The sequence below is a fragment of the Gymnodraco acuticeps genome, unplaced genomic scaffold (assembly GCF_902827175.1).
Source record: "Gymnodraco acuticeps unplaced genomic scaffold, fGymAcu1.1, whole genome shotgun sequence".
NCBI classification, from domain to species: domain Eukaryota; kingdom Metazoa; phylum Chordata; class Actinopteri; order Perciformes; family Bathydraconidae; genus Gymnodraco; species Gymnodraco acuticeps.
In genome coordinates this window covers 4,877,646-4,899,840 of record NW_022990271.1, presented here as the reverse complement: position 1 = coordinate 4,899,840, position 22,195 = coordinate 4,877,646, and the positions used below count along the sequence as shown (strand labels likewise).

The following is a 22,195-nucleotide window of genomic DNA, read 5'->3' as shown; positions in this document are numbered from 1 at the left end:
CGCTACTGGCTGTCACTGCTCTCAAGTGTGGCAGTGTTGTTGTTCAGGAACTTGTATGCTCTCAGTTTGCCCAGATCAGAACCCTCAAAGTGATCAGCTTTGGATGTATACACAGTGATGGTGAGGTCTCGTGCCTGATTGAGGAGGTCATCTGTTATGTCATCGGCGGGGTTCTCACCAAACTCTTCAAGTGCAGGTATGTCCAGACCAGTGTGCGAAAAAGCACACGTCCCACCGTCCGGGACGTGTTATTTACGATATCGGACAAGTAGATCTTTCAATTGACTTGTCCGGCGGACAAGTGACGTTTTTCGCCCTCATTTATTGACAAATTATTGATAAATTCAGTTTACAAAAGGCAGAAGTTATTCGCAAATTGTCCGTGTCCGCCATTGTTCGTTTGGAAATGTTAGTTTCGGTTCTGCTTGTCGATTCCTAAGGAAACGCATCTCGCCGCTTTCTGTACTGTTAGACGGGGGCGGGGCGGGGCGGGACCATGGATGTATAATAAGAACGACGTGTAGCACAGTGGCAGGGTTGGGAAGCAAAACTCGGTTCCGAGTAAAAACAAATAACAATTGCCCAGTACCGGGATTAATAAGAGTTGTGAGGACAGGAGGCGAGGCCGAGCCGTGCGGACTGCAGCTCTCTCTCTCTATGCTCCGTATCAGCTGATCGCTGCATGGTGCAGCTCTTTCTCTCTTTCTACACACAGCAGATCCGCTGCCCGTTTAACAGTCTCATCTTTGTCAAACTTTCTTATGTTCTTTCTCTAACACGTAATGAAGGTTATTAAGCGTTTCAGCTCCTATGTTGTTAATATTGACCGCCATTTCCTTTATGAAGTGAAGCAGCCTCCCTGTCTGTGTCCTCGCGCTGTCCTCACATCTGATGTAACATCAGAGACTGGGCCAATTGTACATTCTCAAACTGCACCACTTAGAACTAACTAAACAATGCAGAGATTATTTTTTATATAATTGTATTCAATAACCGTAACGAAATTCAACAGTATGAAGTGACATTATTGTCACAAGTAAGAAGGAAATTACATACCTAGGATCTATTCTTGAGGCAAACCTCTCCTGTGACAAAATGGCATCCAATGTAATAAAACAAGTCAATCAAAGAACTAGATTCCGATACCGGATCTCCTCTCTGGTAAACAAAAACACCCTGAAAACCCTGGCAGGAGCACTCATTCAAGGGTACTATGACTATGATTGCACGTCATGGTACCATAGCACCTCCAAGGCGCTAAAAATAAAAATTCAAACATCGCAAAATAAACTGGTCAGACTACTGCTTGACCTTTCATCTAGAACCCACCTCACCTCTGCCCACTTTGACAACCTAGGATGGCTTAGAGTAGACGACAGAGTACAGCTACTTGCAATGGGCCTGGTCTACAAGATCCACTACACCTCTATGGTACCCATGTACATGTCAAAATTCTTCCCAAAGGTCAAGGAATACCATGATCATAACACCAGAGGGAGCTCCACAAATCATGTGAAACCCAGATTTGGCACAAAAAAGGGGGAATACACGTTTCGCAATTATGCCACATCAAGGTGGAACGCTCTTCCCACAACTGTAAAGGAAAGTAAAACTATACTTACCTTCAAAACCTCTCTTAAAGAGCACCTTCGGGGGAGAGCATTGCAAAAACTGGCCCCGGTAATGGTACAAATCTCAACCTGTCGTTCAATGGACAGCTTCCCCCCCCCCCATCTATGTATATACTCGCATTTTAGACTCTGTTACTAACTGTATATCTGTAGACTTGGTATGTCTTAAATGTCCGGTTAGGATGTATTAGAACGGAATCTAAAATGAAAATGATAAATAAGCAATCTGTATGTAAAAAAACACCTGTATGTAAATTGTATATAAGCCATCTGTATGTCAAATATGTCTTATATGTCTTAAATGATATGATGAATTGGAAATGGGGGACCCTGATGTAAACAAGACGAAAGTCTTTCTCTGGTCTGCATCCTATTAACAATTGTATGTTTTGAGCTGTACTGTACCCAATATACAAGCTGTTAATAAACTTTTCAATCAATCAATCAATCAAGTGATTTGTAAATAGGAATACAGATTTGACTAAATATATTTTTCACCCAGTTTGTCATGGGACTTATTTTTACCCTCTCAAAGAACCGGAATCGAGAACCGAAAATAACCGGAATAGAAAAGCAGAACCGGAATCGTTAAAATCCAAACGATACCCAACCCTATGTGTGATGCAGTAAAATCTTACCGCTCACTTACGTTAGCGGTGTCGTAAAAAACGTGGAAAAATGTAAAATACGATGGCGAAGAAGAAGATTCCAGTGGCCCCAATTTTTGTCCATTCTGGACAAATGAAAAATGTATTCGGACAAGTAAATTGCCAAACTCACTTGTCCATGGACAAGTACTCTCTAAAAAAAAAAATGCTCACACTGCAGACTCATGCTGCTCTTGAACCATGCCTTCTTGCCAGTGAAATATGGATAACTAGTGGTATCTCTACCACTCAGACTGTGGATGAAGGGCATGGCACAACACTGTGAAGGTCCCAGTGCCACAATCATTTCATGTATAGGCAGGTATATGCATTCTTGCCTGTTCTCACCCACAGCTCTGTTAGATCGCTGAGGTGCGTAGCACCATTGTACAGACATGTGGTAATGATGTCGGTGTCATTGGCATGTATGACAACTCTGTCAACTCCCTCATTCTGGACACTGTAGAGAGTGTGGAGGAAGATCCTAGTGTCAGCCTCCTGCTGTGTTGATTCAAGAGCAGGAACATCTATAACAGACCATGCTGTGAGCACCACACTCTTCGTCTCTTCCTTGAATCCACCACCCAGGTAGAGATGAGTGGAGCCAAGACCAGGTTCAAGTTGTTCATCCTCACACCACTTCTCACAAAGGAAGCTCAGCAGGTTTGCTTTGTTAGCAGACACTGCAACAAACTTCTTTGGATCCCGAGCTGTGTACTGCTCACTGACTTCATACACTTTCGCTGATTTGGATCTGGCATATCTCTGTTCCTGCTCAGCTGACTTGAGGCTGGTTGTACTGTATCTGTCACAACAGAAGTGTATGATGTCAGTGCCATGAGGCACATCATTCAGCAGCAGGTGCCTGTATCGCTCAGCGATCACTCCAAATCCTTCACCTGTGTGGAAAGACCAGTGTTGTATGGTGGACATGGCATCTACGACTACTGCTGTCTTGAGGCAGTCTTGGGGCAGATCAGGGATGCTGCTTACTTTGGTCTTCTCTTTCAAGATCTTCACAAGGCTTGCCTTGGTCCCTGTTCTCATACTGCCATCTTCCTGGAAGAGGGATGGAGGAAGGTCACTGCACTCGTGGTTGCCTATGAAGTCAACAATGTTGAGTTCTCCACCACTGGCAATGATCTTGGTCATGCGCAGAAGGGCAGTGACTTCATTGCTCTTGCCAGGTGCAGAGGTTTTCCCGACAGACTTCTTTGGTTTCATCCTGTTTTGTGTATGGAAGGTGTTTAGCTTTACAACACTTGTCTTCTTCTGGTCACTGGACAGTGACTATGACAATGCCTTCAAACCAACTGCTTTCACATTTGTCAGGTTGTCCTTGACTGTGGGATCTGCACACTCACCAGTTGATATATTTATCAGTGATGGTGTGGCTGTCGTGAATGGGTTGGTCTCTACTGCTGCCATGACCTTACCATCTCTGTTGACACGACTCCAACCAGATTCATGGTGGGGGCTGGAGGAATGGATGTGCAGCATAGACTTGAGCTCTGCAGAGATAGCTGCAGTGAGTGGTTTTGTGTAGACCCACTTCATCCTGGCAGCAAGATTGAGTGTAATACCATCCAGACCACTTGCCTCCTTGGCATCTGCATTATATGTCTGCTCCAGAAGCATGTCAGGAGATACACCATTGTGGTTTCCATCTGCTCTCCTTCCAACAAATGCACCTGCCATCAGTGCTTCATGTGCCTCTGTGGCTGTCTGGCAGTTTCTTAATCTCAGCCAAATACAGAGGCAAAGACTGCTGCCCATATTTGTAGTGTCCTGCTTCAGTGAGGTAAGGTAGCATTCGTGCTGATTCACAGAAATGTCGTGCCCAGTTACCTTCCCGCTGGTAGTAGATGAACCTGTGGAGAATGTCAAAATGCCAGAATGTCCGACATCTCCAGAAAGATTGACCAGAAAACTGCAGTTGGGTGCTCATTCAGAGATTCGTGGAAAAGTAACATCTGTTCTTGTAGGATTGATATCTGTGGACGTGACATCTGGATAATCTCTAACTTCTCAGTAGCAGTGGTTTCTTTCTCAAACAACATCTTCACAACATGTTCTACTTGTGACTGCCAGTGTTGTGTTTCTCTGTCTGCTGCACATGCCTCAAATGCTTGCCCCCACTGAGGATCCTGAGAGCATGCATGGTTTGGTAGTAGTCAGCCTTCTCACCAAGCATCTTCTTGGCAGTCCCTTCCTGAAACAGACCAGCTGCAACAATAATATCCTCTGCACCTGCATCCCTGATGATCTTGCAAACAGCCTTCATGTAGTTATGAGCTTGGTGAAATCCCCCCAGCAGCAGGACTACATTGCAGAACTCATCTCTGTGCTTGTCTCGGATGGCAACTGCGAGTTCATATGTAGCCTGATCTCCTGTGATAATGGTATACTTGTCTCCCAGTGTATGCTGACCAGCCATTTAATTTCTTCTTTCAGGACAGCAGGATCAGTTGGAGATGCTGGGATGAGAGGAAGATAGCCAATGATACTGGCCGGTCTGTGTGGGTGGAGGTCTGCACAGAAGGCAGAAAAGCCAGGTAGTCCTGCTTCTGCAGCTGGAGGAGCATCCAGCAACTCTGAAGGTGTAACCATTCTTGCTAGGCACCACATAAGTAACAGGTCTTCAGCTGTGCCATCTGAGGAAGTATCCAGACTCTCTAGCTTCTCAATATGCTCAAGTGACCTGGACCTCTGCCTGTCTTTAGCAGAGACGTGGTATAGGAGCAGGTAGGTCTGTAACATCAGAGAGAGTCTTCTTTCTGTCCAAGGTAGAAGAGTGGAGAGTCTGGCACCCTCCTGGACCCACACAATCTTTTGGTTTTCAATTATGATTGCAGTGGTGGCATTAAAACTCCCACCCTCCAGTGTCTTCATCTTCCAGTCCAGACATGGGGGATCTCGCTGTTTTTCATCATGAAAATGACATGCCCAGAATGAATGAGTATTTTTTACAACAAAAAGGGGTATATGAATAATCTTGTTATCAAAGCAATGATACACCTCATTTCAAAGTGACACAGAAAATCTGTAAACATTGAATCAATTCAAATTAGCATCGGCAGTAAACCTTCTGTATGCTATTGTTTGCCCTAGACTTCTGCTTTCAGACTTAGTTGGTAGTTAATTACTAAGTTATTATCCTATCCGATAATAATCCAATTCAGAGGCAATAATGTGATATAATATAACACGTTATTTTATATATATTATATATTTATATATGTATATTTATACAGTTACAACCGGCCCTTTGAGTGCAACCATAATGCTGATGTGGCCCGCGATGAAATTGAGTTTGACACCCCTGCACTAACCCCTCACCCTTATTCTACCTAGCTTAGCACTTTTTACTTTTGTTTTTATTTTTCTTCTTTACTTGCTTGTTAAGCGCTTTGAGCACCAGGAAAAGCACTATATAAATCAAATGATTACCCATTTTGAACACAGAAAACAATCCAGAGGACCACAAGTGCATTGCTTGAAATGGATTTTGCCTTGGAGAGACAAAAAAGGCACAGTTTCATCTAGTGGCCTTATTGAGAACAGGCTTAACCGAGGCATCACCTGAAAGCTTATGTTCTGCTCTTTCAATAGGTTGGCTCAGTGTGTCTTTACCATGAACTGTCACAGAGATATTCAATCAGAAAGAGAATGATGGCATCTGATCCAGCCAGAATTGTTGACTTTTTTCATATATGGGTTGCATTGTTCTGACCCTCACTGTAGCTTTCCAGTAGCTAGTTGACCGGGTTGTCCACCCAGGTTGTGATCCTTGAAGGTCCGAGATATCATTTCTGGTGGACAACCTTTTACAACATTCCATGTCTGATTTCCCAAAAAATGGGGTTTTGCCCCCCTATGCCATGAAGCCAACAATAACTTTAATAATGGCAAACTTTTTGGCGTTTCTTTTAGGACAGTTTCTAAGGGATGTGCATGGTTGAGCAGGGTTAAAATGATTATATGATTGAAATGATGCAAACATTATCAGTCAATTACATTAAATGTCCAACAATAATTATAAAATACATAATTTTTTTTTTTTTTAAAAACCTGCTTAGAAATGTGGGATGTTAAACTGCTAACTAACTAAAATAGTCCGCTGTTACTGTTTGAACTATGTAGCAACGGCAGGAACTGCTTCGATAGCGTTTTTGCGGACCTTTTTGATTACAGATTTGAAAACATCGTTGCTTGCTTTAAAAGTAGCACAATTCATTATGTCAAACCTTGGAAAGTATCTAGATATCCCTGCCCTAATGCCAAAGTTCTGGCAACTGAATATGTTTTGCCGTTTGATGTCTATGTCTGGACCGTTGCGTAAAAAGGAGGGTTTCTGCCCCGTTACGTCTTCTCCGCTGTTTTCTTGTCCCAGTTTCAGCCCAACTGTATACAGTTGAATTGGTGGTTTAAAATATTTTTTTTCTAGTCATCCCCATACAACCGTACACCAGGGTTGCCAACTTTGGGTACCTGGCTAGAGTGAGATTTTGATATCATGGGTTTAATTACATATGCGCACAAAATTACTGCTATCGTGTCAGCAGCAGGACCTTAGCATAGCCTATATATAGGATATATATACAATATATACAAATACACAATATTGGACACAGACTATAAAAGGCACAAAGTTTCATTCACTAATGAAAGTCAAACACATGTAAGCAATTAATTGACGTATCGTACGATAAATAAAAATGAACTCGATAAATTGCCATTTACATGAGGATGTGACTAGCAGTTTGAAAGGATGTACTTGAATTATTATTATATATTAACATTATGTCAGTGGTCTAAAATGGTCATACAACGGTGCCGACAATATTATCGTTTATCGCAATAATTTCCGGGAAAATGTATCCAACAAAATTAATTATCGTGAGAGATACATGAAACACACACACACAAACAAATCTACAGACTTACTCCAAACTGCCAAATATATTAATTAACACACTCTCACTCTCACAGGTGAAAGAGTTGACATGCTGAAAACCCAACCCCTGCAGGGGGGTCTAGGGGGATTCTCCCCCAGGAGATTTTTGTTGTTTTAGTTTTGAAATAGGTTACTAACATAAAATACACATTCTGGTAGCCTACTCTCTTGAGAAGAAAAATAAATAAATCTATTACTACACGACATGTTTAAAAAAGTAATGCCATTTTAGTTTTTTGTTACTTTGTTCTGAAAGCTGAACCTGCTGCTCCTCACAGAGAGAAGAGGGAAGAGGCTGTGTGAATTACTTTACATTGTGGATAAGGGTGGATAGGCCCCATTGTTCTTTGTGTCAAAATGAAAGACAGCCCACACACCTATCCAGGGACGTGCACAGACATTTGGAGGGGCTATTGCTCTAAACTGGAAAAAGGGCCTCCCCCCGAAAAAAAAAAACATAAGACCTTTTTTTAATGTAAAAGAAACCAAATGATTATTACATCAACTAAATTGAACAGTAATTCACATCTCATAACAAAATAAGCTAAGGCGACTACTTGCATTCGGTGACTTAATTTCAAAAATGAAAATCAGGGACATTTTTTGTTTTGCGGTCCATATCTCATTAAAATATCTAATGTTAGTAACTATTAAAGACAAAAATGGGGACAATTCTGTTCTAATGTAGTTTGACCATTGTAACTGCTGTGCAGTCCAGACATACTGATAAAATAGGGCCTCTAACCAGGGGTTAAATTGGGCCGGGGCTGTCCAGGGCTGTCCGGGGCTCAGCCCCGGCACATAGGACGATGCTCTGACGTCATCGCCCTCGCTCATTTGTCATTTGTTTAAGCCATAATGTCAAAACATCTCTCGTTCTTAATATAGACTTTATTTAGGGTCGATATGTGTTGACTTTAAAATTTAAAATAGTAGATCTCTGTGACAGGATATCGTTTTTCCGCTTAGTGAACGTGTGTCTCTGCTCCGATCAGGAGCTGCAGCACCGTGCCTCCTTCGTGCAGAGAGTCTGCAGCGGTGTGTGTCTGTGTGCAGAGAGTCTGCAGTGGTACCGCCAAACCCCCGACCCGTCTTGTAACACGGAGCCCGTTTCCTACACCATCAGGGCCGGTTCTAACCAATTTGTTGCCCTAGGCGAGATTTTAGCTGGCGCCCCCCCCCTGCCAGAAAATCGTTCAGTAGAACAAATAAAAGTATCCAAGGAATACACAATAGAATATATAAAAAATAAATGAAAAATCTCTACAAAAGACCAATGCACTACAAAAACAGAAACGTATTGACATAAGTCATATACATCAAAGGCTTCAAATGTATTCAGTATTATATGAACATGTTTTAATTGGGGTGAGGACATCACATCCTCTAGGGGGGTCCGGGGGTATGCCCCCCCGGGAACAAATGTTTGAACATTTAAAGTAAAATGCTTCAATCTGGTGCACTTAGAGCACACATTACTAGAGACCTGATCTAGGGGGTACAACTCTAACGGCCCGTCCACACAGCGGCGTGCGTTGAAGCTTGCCGGCGGGCGTGTCTGAAACTCGACCAACAACCAATCACATGAATCTCCCGCCCCTGACATACAAGCAGCGGTTTGATTGGCTAGAGCTTGTACTGGCATATGATTCGATTGGCTGACGCTTCTGCCGTGGCTTCAAAACTTGAACATTGCTCAACTTTTGCAGCGAGCCACGCCAGCAAAGTGACGTCACCCCATTCAAAGTGAATGGTGAAGCTTTCAACGCACGCTGCTGTGTGGACGGGCCGTAAAACACCCATATGAAAAAGATTGGTTTACATTTTAATAATCAAATAAGTATGTGAACATAACCAATAGCAAATAAATGCAACTTATTTTATTTTTGTTGTTCATTCATATCTTATTTTACCGAGTTAACATTTATGCATATTTTTGTATCTCTCAAGTTTTAAACGATATTTTTGGTTTTCTGTCCTATAGTATACATTGAAATGATTTCAAACCTGTTTACCCCAATAATTATAAAAGAGTGCCTTGGAAATATTTGTTTACATAAATTGCATTTATCTCTCTCGCTCGATCCCACACCCACTTTGGCTGTGAGCTGCGGACGCCTGATAAGCCAACACCCCCCACTTTCATCACTTAAAGCGTCCATCGTACAGGGAAAATGAAAAGTGTAACCGGGGTGAAAAGGGTGTTACCTTGACTTAATTATGAATGTTGTTACATCAAGGCCGAAAATTAGGATGAGTGCAAACAGTAAAAATGTTTTTTTCCCTCCCAGAGCTGCCAGCGCAGCCCCCCCCCCCCCCCCCCCCAGATCTGGCGCCCTAGGCGACCGCCTATGTCGCCTATACCAAGAAGCGGCCCTGTACACCATGCTAAATATGTCTGCATAATGCTGAGTTATGATCGGTCATCATAACACAGAATTTGGTGATGATTAAATAGTTTACAGTGAGATTTACTCCCATACTTTTGGCCATACTCATGCAGCCCTACAAATAAATTGAGATTTCCAGACAAATGTTCTTTAGCAAGTGTGCAGAGCAGTGTTGATTTAAAAAAGCAATTTGAAGGTTGGATATTTGTAAACCTTTTTTTGTGTATATATATTCATAATTTAAGATGTAAATTAATTCCAGTTTATTTGTAGTACTTTCTATTTTTATTTTTGACATTTGGTGGCATCAATGTCTGCATTTGATACAGATAATGGAGCAGTTGCTTTAGGGCCACAGTGTAGGCCTATATCCCTTAAGGTCAAACAATGAGATCCTCGATCATGTTGATTCGGCCACAACAGAAAAAATAAAAATAAACTCTCGCTCTCTCCAGAGGGGCAGGTCAGCCAAAAAGGCCAAACGGGCCGTTGCCCTGGCAACATTAGCCCGTACCTGTGCACGTCCCTGCACCTATCAATCATCAAACCGTGGGGTCTTATTTCATTACGTGTTGATTTCTATCAACACGTAATGTTGTATCGATGTATATAGAGATGTACTACAGCAAAAGTATTCTCCGTCGGGACTTCCTGGAACAACACCACGCCGTTATCTTGATTCTGATTGGCCAGAAGACATTATCAAAGATGTTCTATTGAGAAGACGATCACTACCTGACAAAAGTTTTCAAAACCGTTTCTAGTCTTCGGTATTCTTGTTTTTGGCGTGAGAATAGTTTGGGCAGCGTGAGAGCGTGAGATTGAGAGTGAAAGCGTGTGTCACACGCCAGATGCGTGAGAGTTGGCAACCCTGCCGTAGACAACACCACAAAGTGCTGGAATTAACCAATTAACCCGGAACAGCGTCTTTGAGCTGCCGTGTTGCCTGGTAACCAACCGCCAGGTGTCGCCGCAGGAGTTTCATCTGCTTTCACTTCCGGTCACTCTCACAACACGGAATATGGCGGCCAGCTCAGATCGGATTCCTCCTCCTCTCCTCCCTGCCAAGGAGGAGCCGGGAGCCGCAACGCCCGACATGGCAGATGGGGACAGCGACCAGGGAGAAGACATATTTGTTAATAACGTGAGTTTACATCTCATTTGTATGTATTATTATCAGTATTATAAGATTTAAAGTGAGCGAGGCAGGGACCCTGCCGCTTCACCTGATCTGACCTGCATTCACGGCAGACAACATAACAGAGCTAACTGTCAGAGGCGGGGAATTAGGTCAGACTCTGTTCACAAAACAGCTATTGGTTCATAAAGTTAGCCGAAGTTAGTTTTAGCACACATTTAACACTTTTGATTCGTCATTACTAAGTTAATGGTTGATTCTGGCCTTCTTTAAGCCTTTCCCACACAAGTGTTGATTTAAAAGATACTCGTGTTTTGATGTGTTATTCATCGGCTCGTGTTCAAGTTTCCTTATCTGTCATGTGTATTATAATGATCCTCAGAAAACTGACTGTTAACCCAGCTAGCGCTCTCATTATGCCACTTTTGTTTGTGTACTATTTACCAGGGCTGGTGTAAATACTCAGATCCGTTCGGTACTCCAATGAAAACAAAAGTTATGAATTTAAAATCTTACTCAGTAGCCTACTTAGTAAAAAGTATTACCACTTAAATGTACAGCTAATGTAGCTAGTACAATTAGGCCTCCTTAATAATGGCAATTGTAATAGTACGTGATATTATTTATTATATAATTGGATTATAAGCATTTATGCGTAGGATTTTAACTTTGTGGTTTAGGTGGACTTCATTTTAAACATGTTTTATTGGGCTGCAAGTAATAATCATTGTATTCAATTAATGTATGTATTGTTTGGTTTGTAAAAATAAAAATAGTGGGAATTGCATACAAATTCTCTTTGTATATTTTGTAAGCTAATTTATAAATTAACTATGTAATAGAGCTAATGTAGTAGAGTTAAACCTAAAATATTTCCTTTGAAATGTAGTGGAGTTGAGGAATACATTGACATAACAAAAAGACTAAAGTAAATTGCAACAACCTTTGCTTGAGTAGATATACTTAGTTTATTTCTGCCCACTGGTGTTTCTGATGCTCGTGGTGTCCTTCCTCCCTGCAGAGTGTCCCTGTAGCTGTGAGTCGAGGAGTTTCTCAGCCTGATAATGTCAATGAACAGACCCCAGATCTGTTCGGCGAGGAGGAGGCCGGCAGCACGACTGCCAAATCCAACGGAGTTCACTCAGATGATGACAACGACCTGTTTGCTGGTTAGGAGAGACTTTTTTTTATGTACTCTGCTTTCAAGTTAAGTTAACGTGTCACAAATCAAACTAATCTGATTTAATTATCTCAGTTTATGCTACAACTAAAGTCTAATGAAAGATGTTTTTGAGTTGAGAACATTTAGAATCTAGTGTTTTTTTAGCTTGACCCTTAACTTGGTTCTAATTTTCAGGTTTGTATTGCTTCTGCTGCATCTGTGTTACTATACTACAGGTCTAACTGTGTAGTACAAACACTCCCAAAACTCTTCTTAGACAACATTGAGAATTGATTAGGTCAAACATAGCTATAATAATAGGCTCCAGTGAAAATATCTTTTCGATTCCCTTGACTGATCCATTCCCACACTCAAGACCCAGTTAGGAATAATACAAGCAGCTGCACGAAACACATTTCCAAAGCAAAACACAGTAAGTTTAAAGCTAAATAACCAGCAAAATTGAGATTCAAATTAAAAAAAATATGAAAGAATGGACAAGGCAAGTCAATTTAATTTGTTTACTAATTTTGCTCTACATCAAACTTGTACAGCAACAAAGAAAAACACAATACACAAAAAAATACAAGCAAGATTAACACGAAGTAAAGAAAATGCACAAGAACTCACTCCCCAAAACACAGTGATACTCCACTAACCCAGACACCAGACTCACAAGAGAAAACCTATTAAGTATAAGTAAAGTTTAATTTTAGACAGGATGTGGTCCCTTTGTTATTTTTCTTCTTTACTTGCTTGTAAAGCACTTTTAGCCCTATATAAATGACATGTATTATTATTATTAAAGTCAGAGTAAAGCAACCACTTGGTAAATGTTGGTAAAATATTTGAGTGAATATTGAATTTGCATCACTCACCAGCCGAAAAATCACTCTATTTAGTGGCTTAAAAAATGTGTACATTCACTAGCCTTTTGTCCGATGTAGTGCTATTGTGTGACATAATGTTGTACTCTATCTGAAATGCACCTTAGTTATCTCTGTTCATTACTTTTTTGATTAAGAAAAGCATACATTGATTATGTTTCCTCAGAGGCGCATGTGGAGCTGAACACGCCCGGAGGCTCTGCCCCGAAGGAGCCCTCCTCTTCCTCTGGCCTTCGTCCAGCCTCCTCGTTCACTACGAGCCCTGCGGCCCTGCGGCCCACCTCCTTGGAGCAGGTAGGGGTCACGGGTGCAGGCATGCAATGGTCTGTAATAACTACTGTTACATCACCAAGTCACCTGTATGTTACAGCCAGTTGTGTTTTTCTAAATGCAGATGGAGGAGGACGAGGCAGAGGACAGTTTTGATGTGGATGTTGCGGTCACAAACCCTGAGAAAGTTGGTCAGTGTCTTTTTTGCCCCTTCTACTACTTTCAACTATGATACAGCTATCTGCAACTTGTAGTTTATTCAGATGTTGATAATCCTGACACTTAATAGTTACATTTTTATGGTTAAAGCTCAGTTGAGCAACTTTAAAAAGCATATTAATTTCAGCCTGTATCAAAATTCTTTCTCATCTCCAATGTTTTCTTTCCCTCTAGGAGATGGAATGGGCGCTTATGTGGCCTACAAAGTATCCACCAGGGTCTGTAGTACAGCTTTTATTTGAACATGCTAATGTGACAAAATCTACACTTGTGTTTCTAAGTATTTCCTTTTGTGTCCCTATCTCTTTGTTCAGACGTCCTTGGCCATGTTCAGGAATAAAACCTTCTCTGTGAGAAGGCGCTTTAGTGACTTCCTGGGTCTTTACGAGAAGCTGTCCGTCAAACAGTCGCTCCATGGCTTCATTATTCCACCACCACCCGAGAAAAGTGTCGTAGGTGGGTCCTGTTTTTCTTTATTTTTTGTCTTTGTTTTGCACACTTTGTTGTGCCTTTTGGTGACTGTGGTTTGACCAACAGGAATGACCAAAGTGAAGGTGGGAATGGACGACCCGTCATCTGTAGAGTTTGTGGAGAGAAGAAGAGGCGCTCTGGAGAGGCAAGGATCCACACGTTTCATACAGTGACGTTATTACAGTGATGCACCCATACTCAGAGAGCTGGATCTGTTATCAGTGAAAATGATGCTGATGTATTCAATTACATTCTGTGTACATATACTACATATGTTAACTACTGGAGTTTTTTAGGGTAATTCTCAAGAGCTTTCTCTTCAAATGTACGCTTTTCAGTGAATTTATGTTGATGTATTTATTTGTTTAAAGCAAAAGTCAAGCATGATTGATGTTGCTTAATCAATCATAATCATATTAGGCATTTTTTTAAACATGTGTGTTTTATGTGTGAGTTTTAGGTCACCACTACTTCTTACTCACTTTATCTTCTACTGTCCTTTGTAGATATCTTCAGAGAGTAGTGTCTCACCCATCGTTACTACAGGACCCTGATGTCCGTGAGTTCTTGGAGAGAGAGGAGGTAGGTACTTTAAGTTCTAAACAGATTTGATATTGAAATCATAGACTGTAGGGTTGCAATTAGCTGGATAATGACTTTGGAGTCCTGTCTGTGTTTGTTTTCAGTTACCCAGAGCAGTGAGCACCCAGGCTCTGAGTGGAGCTGGCTTCCTCAAAATGATCAATAAGGCATCGGATGCTGTCAACAAGATGACCATCAAGATGAATGAGTCTGACACTGTAAGGGGACCCTGGGCCCAGTGTTTTCAGGAGACTGTTGTGCATGCATTTTATTGTTCTACCATTGAAATTGTACTCAATATTCACAAACTATTGTGCTGTTGCAATGGCTTAACTTGAAATTATAGCAGGGCAGACAAACCTGCCATTCTAGACATGATGAGGTTGTTTGATTGGGATATTTTGGCTGTGTTTCTCAGTGGTTTGAGGACAAGTTCCAGGAGATGGAAAACGAGGAGCAGCAGTTGAGGAAGCTGCAGGCCGTGGTCGACTCCCTGGTCAACCACAGGAAGGGTGAGCTACATCCGTCTTTCTTCATTTGTCTATTTTATCAAACAGTTTCAATTCAGGAAACAGAGTACAGTTCAGCTGTCAGGTCTTTAATGGTGAAACAGACGGACTGAATATGTTTCTTTTTCAAACCCAGAGCTGTGTGGGAGCACGGCAGTATTTGCCAAAAGTATGGCCATGCTGGGAAACTCTGAGGACAACACGGCCCTGTCCCGGGCCCTGTCCCAGCTGGCAGAGGTGGAGGACAAGATGGAGCAGCTGCATCAGGAGCAGGCAGCCAGCGACTTCTTCATCTTTGCTGAACTGCTGGCCGACTACATCCGCCTGATGGGTGCTATGCGCGTAAGCTCACAGCTGCAGAATAATAGTTTTACAGGACTTTTTAATATAAGATAGAGATTCTTCAGTAGCAGGAAAGCCTGAGTAGTATAGCTTGAGTAGTTCCTAATCCCAGGATTAAAATAGGAAAAAGTGTCAGTTTGTAATGCCTGATATGAAAATCATCTATGTGAGTTTGAAGTATTTTCAACAGAGTGCTACTTTGGTACTTGTGGGTTATCTGTCGCCACTTTTTTATAGCGGGTAGCTGGCTCCTCCACATTAACTTTTTCATTTCTCAAAATAACAAACATTAATCCTAGGGGTTAGGGTTTTTAGAGAGTCTTAAAAAAAAACAAAAAGTGCGTATTTAGAGAGTCTAAAAAAAAAAAAATACTTGCGACAGATAACGTAAAGTACCGCTACTTGTTGTCTGTTTGGTGAGTGTCATGATAAAGTGTTGGGTATTCACAGGGGTGTTTTGACCAGCGTGTGCGGGCGTGGCAGCGATGGCAGGAGTCTCAGAGCACACTCCAGAAGAAGAGAGAGTCTGAGGCCAAGCTGCTGTGGGCCAACAAGCCAGACAAACTGCAGCAGGCCAAAGAAGAGATCACTGAGGTAACAGACATAGAGTGCTGCTGGGGCACTGAACCCCGCCTCAGGCTTTACACCAACACAGGCCCTCTGCATTGAGTTCTTTCACAATGATTTAATTGCTAAATCATAAGGCTAAAGATCATAGTATTTGACCTGAAAGGAATATGAGACCCTATCATAACTGTTAAGCTGATGTAATCATTATTTCTTGAGATTTTAAAGGCAGAAAATAATGATTTTAATTAATTGGTCAACCAAGAAAATGAATAGGGAAATGTGTGAATTGTACGTATTTTAGTTTTTAAATAAAGACACCCTGTCTTATCGGCGTCTGTAGGCATTATAATTGTATGTATTTGTTTACTGTTTCAAAAGTGAATCATGTGTTATAATATCAGCGTTGTTGTAAATATTGCATACTTGAAAATATTAATATATTAATACTTGTTTTCTCCTTATGTTTGTTCTCAGTGGGAGTCGAGGGTTACTCAGTACGAGAGAGATTTTGACAGGATTGGCATGACTGTACGCAAGGAGGTTCTCAGGTTTGAGGTATGTTTGTTTTTATAATAGTTACAAAAAGTAAGTAGGCCATTGGCCCTTAACGAACAGCTCTATCAGGAGACATGTTTCAGCTAGAGGCCTTTATCAGGGCTATCATTAAGCACATTATTAAAACTAGTGCCTCAACAATATAGTATAGTTGTAATAGTAATAGTAGTATAGTTCTGCCAGAGACTGGGTTTTCAATTGTCAAGGAGCTTAAGATATGAAACTTTTCTTTTCAGAAAGAAAAAGCCAAGGACTTCAAGAGCCAGATAATGAAATATCTGGATGCAATGCTGCAGTCTCAACAACGGGTAAACATTTAACTATATCATGTATTTTATTTATCACGTAAACATTACTCAGTGCTCTTTATTTTATTCATGTCTATTTAAGTTTTCCTTTAACTAAAACACATCAAAGTTGTCACCATTACAATTATCATTGTTATTACTACTTCTTTAAAATACTTGTTATAATTAGTATTATTGAAAGCTATTGAGTATTCAATACACATTTTAACTGGCTTTTCATTCTTCTTTTCCATATTGTATTCCAGATTGTAACGTTTTGGGAGGCGTTCCTGCCTGAGGCGAAGGCAATAGCTTAACGAAGAGGGAGACCTTTTAAAAGACCCCAACTGCCTTTTTTGAACACTTTACCTCTTGACCACAAACTGAGAGGACAATTTCGAACACAAGAATCTTCCATCCATTTCTTTTCTTTTTAACCATAGTGTATTCTCTTATCATGTACAGGTCTTTTATATAATAAGCTGCCACATTTACACAACTTTTGTCTGGCATAATTCCTTGTTTATGTTCTTGACTGAAAGATGGTATAAAGCAGGAGATTAACCTGGCCGTAGTATATATTTATGTTTCTTGCTTAATCCGGTGTTGACACTGAGGTACTGCCCTATAGTAACATTGTCTATAGTTTACATTAGAAGATAGACGTATTTAAGTCATTCCAGTCTATAACAGCTTATGTTTGTCAATGCATGTTGGATAACGTTTTGATGCACTACAATGCATTGTACAGTTGGAAAAACAGTTTTTTAATTGAAATACCACTATTGATGACCGAGGTCATTTACCAAGAATATTGGCACATTGTTAGTGTATCACATAATACATATTAGAGCATAGAATTAAAAAAAATCTGAGTTGCTACAAAATGACAAAGAAGTAACGGTGGGTGAAGTTTGAGATAATGCAAAAAGGCTTTGTTGGTATTTTCTACTATGATGTACAACTAGAATCATGTTGATTAATCGATTTCTTCCACACCAGTTTAAAGCACTCCAAAGTAACTCATCTGGACCTGCTGCAGAGATTGTCTACTGCCTGTAAATGACTATTGACATCTATGTATACATGTACAGTACTTTAATTGAATCGTACAATTACTGTCAGATATTATTATTATTAACCATACATCTTTTTGATAAATTTGGTTTAACAATGACAGAAAAGCACAGACATTCAAGTGATATTGTCCTTATTTTTCTTATTCAGCATTTGTAAGCGTAGTTTCTTTTTCACGTCATCTTTACGTAAGAATGTGCTTTATTTTTGTAACCACTTTGCATTAGAACACACATTTTCCTGGAAATATTAAACAGGTAGATGTACAAAATAAATCTGATTGGTTAAGCTTTGGGCAGTTGTTTCATGTTTTCGTGTTGTTGGTGGGATTTCCCTTTTCATAAGTAGCATGGAGGAATTATGAAACAGAAAAGACCCTCTTGCAAAAAAATAACATTTACAATTCCATTGACACCCATGTAGAAACTTTTTGGAGTGTACATTTCTTGATGGTGACAAAATACAGTAATTGCCAAAACGTATTGTGATTGCGCTAAAACAGGAAATATGTAATGTATATTGGTTATGCATGAATATATACATTTAACAAAAAGCCATTCAACATAAACACATATGTAAATTAATTTGTTCTACATTGTGTGTTGTTAAACATGAACTCCCATTTCCACAATTGAAATGGGAGAAATGTCTGGTAAAACAATATAACAAGTACAAGTGAATTTCTTCAGACTTCCATTCTTAAAATATAATAATATAAGTGATCCATGTTATCAAGTATGAAGGAAAATGAAATTAAACTATTCCCTGTTTTCTTTTTTTCCTTTTAAGCACTTGATCTTGTTGTCATGTGGCCTACTATTGCCAAAACAGACAGGTATGCAGTTAGCTAATATGAATCCTCTGGCTTCCAAAAGGAAAACAAAAACAGGGAAAAACAAAAGAAAATTAGTTTCTTTGACCTTTGAAGGAATATTAATTCAGAATGTGCTTTATAGACAAAGTTTCCCTATCAGGAACTTGTAGGTGAATTCCTGTAGGCAGGCTAATATATATCATAACTAAGCAGACTTGTATCAGTCCACTCCTGACCATAGACTCCTGACCCGGACATGTGCGTGCTGGAGCGGGCGGTGCCGTTTTTGTACATCCGGTGTACTCGAACATTTCACGAGCAGCGAAGAATGGAGAGAGCCGCTAACGACAGTCCGCTGTTAGCCTGAAACATCAGTCACAACACCGAGAAACCTTTACATAAAGCTCCGGACAGCTCTGCACACTTCAGGCGTGACATATACAGAAGCCGTGTCCTCGTCTGGATTTATAACAGCGAAGGTGAGCCCGCTGTTTTTGTTTGGGGGGAGCTACATTTGATATTAAGCTTTTGGTTGTTAGCTACTATTTTCGTTGCTAACTGAGCTAATTTCCTTGTTGCGCTCGGTCCAGCTGTCACCTAGCCGTCAGTACGTGGTAGCTAAGGCGTTCACAACAAGCATTTATTTGGTTTCCATTAACCCAATATTATTATTATAATGAGGATATTTCTTTAAAAATATGAAAATATTGTTTAACCAAAGCAGGCACTGTGGCTATGTGATGTTTGGTTAACGCTAGCTTTGTGCAGGTTTTCTTTAGGCAAGCAGCTGGAGAGCTAACTGGGCAACGGTTAGTTAATCGATGTGACCATCACTAATGTCAGGCTTTGTCCATGAGACGTTAGCGTACAACTGCCAACTCGCATCCTTGTTTTGATTTGAGGGCCCACTTACAGGGGATCGATCATCTTTGTATTAGCCTCAGCTGCCTCTGCAAAACACTTCCTCACATACAAAGTGTTACCATTGCTTCTCAGTGCAAGGTAACAGATGTAAAGACAGGCTGGCACAGATTATACAGTTAATTAACCAAGGCCCCTCCTCAGCGTTGTAACCTATCAGTAAACTGTCTGGTGGATGGTATTTTGATGTGGTGCAGATGTTAAATTGTACCTCCCAATATGTTCGTGGTCAAACATGATTGTATGGTCCTATGTTTCCCATCTAAAAGTCCTTTGATATATTAAGGAAACCTTTCACAGCAATGTTTTTCATAGGACAAATGTTCAGTGTGAAGGGAGACCTGTCCAACATGGCAGCAAGTAGGTTACAACATGAACATAAAACAACAGATAACACAAAAGGACATTTATAGGGCTACATGTACATACCTAGAGACATTGACAATGAACCACATTATAGCATACTGATGTTTGACTTCTTAGCATCTACTACACCCTCAAACTAAAAACCCTAAAAACAATGTGTATTAATGTCTTCTCTGTGGTTGAAGGCATTTCTAACGATTGTAATGCCTTTTAAAATATCCATCTCGTTTTGCTCATTTGCCATTTGAACTGAGGGTATCCCTCATCAATCTCTTAAAACAAGGACCTGGGGAACATAGATACACTAACATGAATAGATACACTACCCTTCAATGTAAATGTTCCTTGCTCACCTGCATACGTGGCTAATTACTGAATCATTGGAGTATTCAGTTACCCTTCATGTGGTAAAATAAATGGTTGGGGTCATATTCAGCTAAATAACACAGTGCAAACCCCTTTTGAAGTCATTATATTGAGATATATGTTACTAGCTGGGCGTTAGTCCAAAGTAGAGCTTTGTGGATCCATGATAAATGATGGTTGGCACACTTTAAAAGAGTCTGACTGAATGAAGGGCTGGTATAATAAAGACGTTTCTGTGTTGCATTTATTTAAAATGTCATGATGAAATATAACTTTTAAAATGAAAAAACATACTCTTCACAGGGTATAACTTAGGTATATCCGTATTGAAATAATAATAATAGTAGCAGCGTTAGTCAGTGAGTTAGTTTAAAAACATTTGTCTATTTTGAAGATGTTTGAATCATTTCAGATTTTGCGGGTAGTATATTATTGCAGGTATTGATTTGACAAAGATGTAGACAATGGCTCGTCCTTCACAATGTGTGGAGTATATTAATACTAGTAAACTACCTCAGTGAAGCAAGCTATGAGTTGTCCTTACAAAATCGAAGATATAATCTGATAATATTTCATTTGTAAGATTCATAGACAAAATCTAAGGTAGTAAAATGCAATCATGTCACGGAGGTTGGTGCGTACAACAGCGGAAATTGTATTTGTTTTCTATGAATTTATGGACAAGGAAAACCTTGGATAATCTAAATAACCACCAGCTATGGGTGATAAGAGCTGGCTGAAAGGGGAGAGAGGCATCTGTAAGCTGGCACTGCCACAGTAGGGGTCTTCAGTATTGGCAGCCCCCCTCTCAGGCTGATCTTTCCACTGAAGGTTAATCACTCTACTCAGTGCCTTTTTATATTATTGAAAAAAGAATGTCAACAGATTAGTCATTTCAATGGATGGTATTCAGCGAGAAGCATTTAGCTTTTCCAGATATTTTGGTAGGCTCATTCGTGTTCTATAATCAAGGTCTTTATAACACTTTCAATGCCACCATATTGTGTTACTGAATAAAATATACAAGTAATTATTGCTGAATTTGATAACAAGCTATTAACCAATTACACCTGAACTCTAAATGTTTAGTTTCTGATGATCTGCATCATTAGAGAAACTATTTTGACACGTTTGGTCAGTCAGCCTTGCTGCTTCGGCTTCATGCCAGTGATCAGAAACGTAACAGTTTTGTTTATGTGTATGCTTTGATACAGTATTTCGAAAAAAAGAATAGCTAACACCTTCGTTACAGAATTTCATTTAAACATAAACAATTGTTTTAGAGTGCATGCAGGCCAAGCCAGAGTCAACTAAAATGTCTTTATGAAAATGAGCACTATATCAAACATCAGGCTGTGCCATTGGAACTGGATACCACTAAACGGACCTATTTAACACTTATCTCTATTAAAGCAAAAACACAACTGAAGTTTCCAATTTGAATATGACGTTTAAAATACTGAGCAAACACCAAAAAACAATGATCACTCCAACATGCTCTATTTTTTTCTGGATGAGTAGGAATGTGTTTATTGATAGGGATGTTATTAATGCCTGCACATTGCTAACAACACTCTAATGAGAGACTTTAAACAGTTGTAGGCATGTATGTACCTGTACACATTTGTACTGTAACTGTATAATAGCAACATGCAGTATTTGCAGAACACATTTCAAGCAAGTCTGACAAAACCAATATATCATTGGATATGTGTCTGCTGCGCATGCTGTCTAAAAATAATTGTTGAACAAGAAGGGCAAACAAAGGGTTAATATTAGGATCACTCTGTTATAGGATTTGAATTTGTAAAATCGTTTCATGTGTTCCCCTTCTGAAGAACTAAACTCCCTTTTTTAAAGCATGCCAAAAGGTGTGTATTCTCAAACATATCCTCATTTATCAGGAGACACTGCGCCTCCGCACGGATAAAGGCTGGGGGTTCCCCATGTTGCAAAACTGAAGAAGCCATTTGTAGAAAACACAGGACGCCTGAATGTGTTGTTCACTTTGTTAATTAGGTAGTTGACTAATGT

General features: G+C 40.2%; 2 protein-coding genes across 5 annotated transcripts in view; both read left to right on the top strand.

Moving 5' to 3' along the window:
* Positions 1-10,619: 10,619 nt before the first annotated feature.
* LOC117549274 (sorting nexin-1-like) lies at positions 10,620-17,988 on the top strand. The gene is made up of 15 exons (XM_034221036.1): positions 10,620-10,769; positions 11,785-11,932; positions 12,979-13,106; positions 13,207-13,273; positions 13,476-13,519; positions 13,616-13,757; positions 13,839-13,917; positions 14,279-14,354; positions 14,459-14,572; positions 14,773-14,866; positions 15,000-15,205; positions 15,656-15,799; positions 16,250-16,330; positions 16,567-16,638; positions 16,884-17,988. The coding sequence occupies exons 1-15, from the start codon at positions 10,647-10,649 to the stop codon at positions 16,932-16,934; spliced, it is 1,569 nt and encodes a 522-aa protein (XP_034076927.1). The 5' UTR covers positions 10,620-10,646; the 3' UTR covers positions 16,935-17,988.
* An 815-nt stretch (positions 17,989-18,803) lies between these two features.
* Positions 18,804-22,195, top strand: part of csnk1g1 (casein kinase 1, gamma 1) — a 32,790-nt gene continuing 29,398 nt past the window's right edge. For all 4 annotated transcript variants that reach the window (XM_034221040.1, XM_034221039.1, XM_034221038.1 and 1 more), the window contains exon 1: positions 18,804-18,987. The gene's annotated coding sequence lies outside the window, so the exon portion shown is untranslated. The remainder of the gene's footprint in view (positions 18,988-22,195) is intronic.

Coding starts and splice junctions, on each gene's coding strand:
- LOC117549274 (XM_034221036.1), top strand. CDS start 10,647: ATGGCGGCCAGCTCAGATCGGATTCCTCCTCCTCTCCTCCCTGCCAAG. Junction 15,206..15,655: donor GCCTGATGGGTGCTATGCGC/GTAAGCTCACAG, acceptor GGGTATTCACAG/GGGTGTTTTGACCAGCGTGT. Junction 16,331..16,566: donor AGGAGGTTCTCAGGTTTGAG/GTATGTTTGTTT, acceptor TTTTCTTTTCAG/AAAGAAAAAGCCAAGGACTT.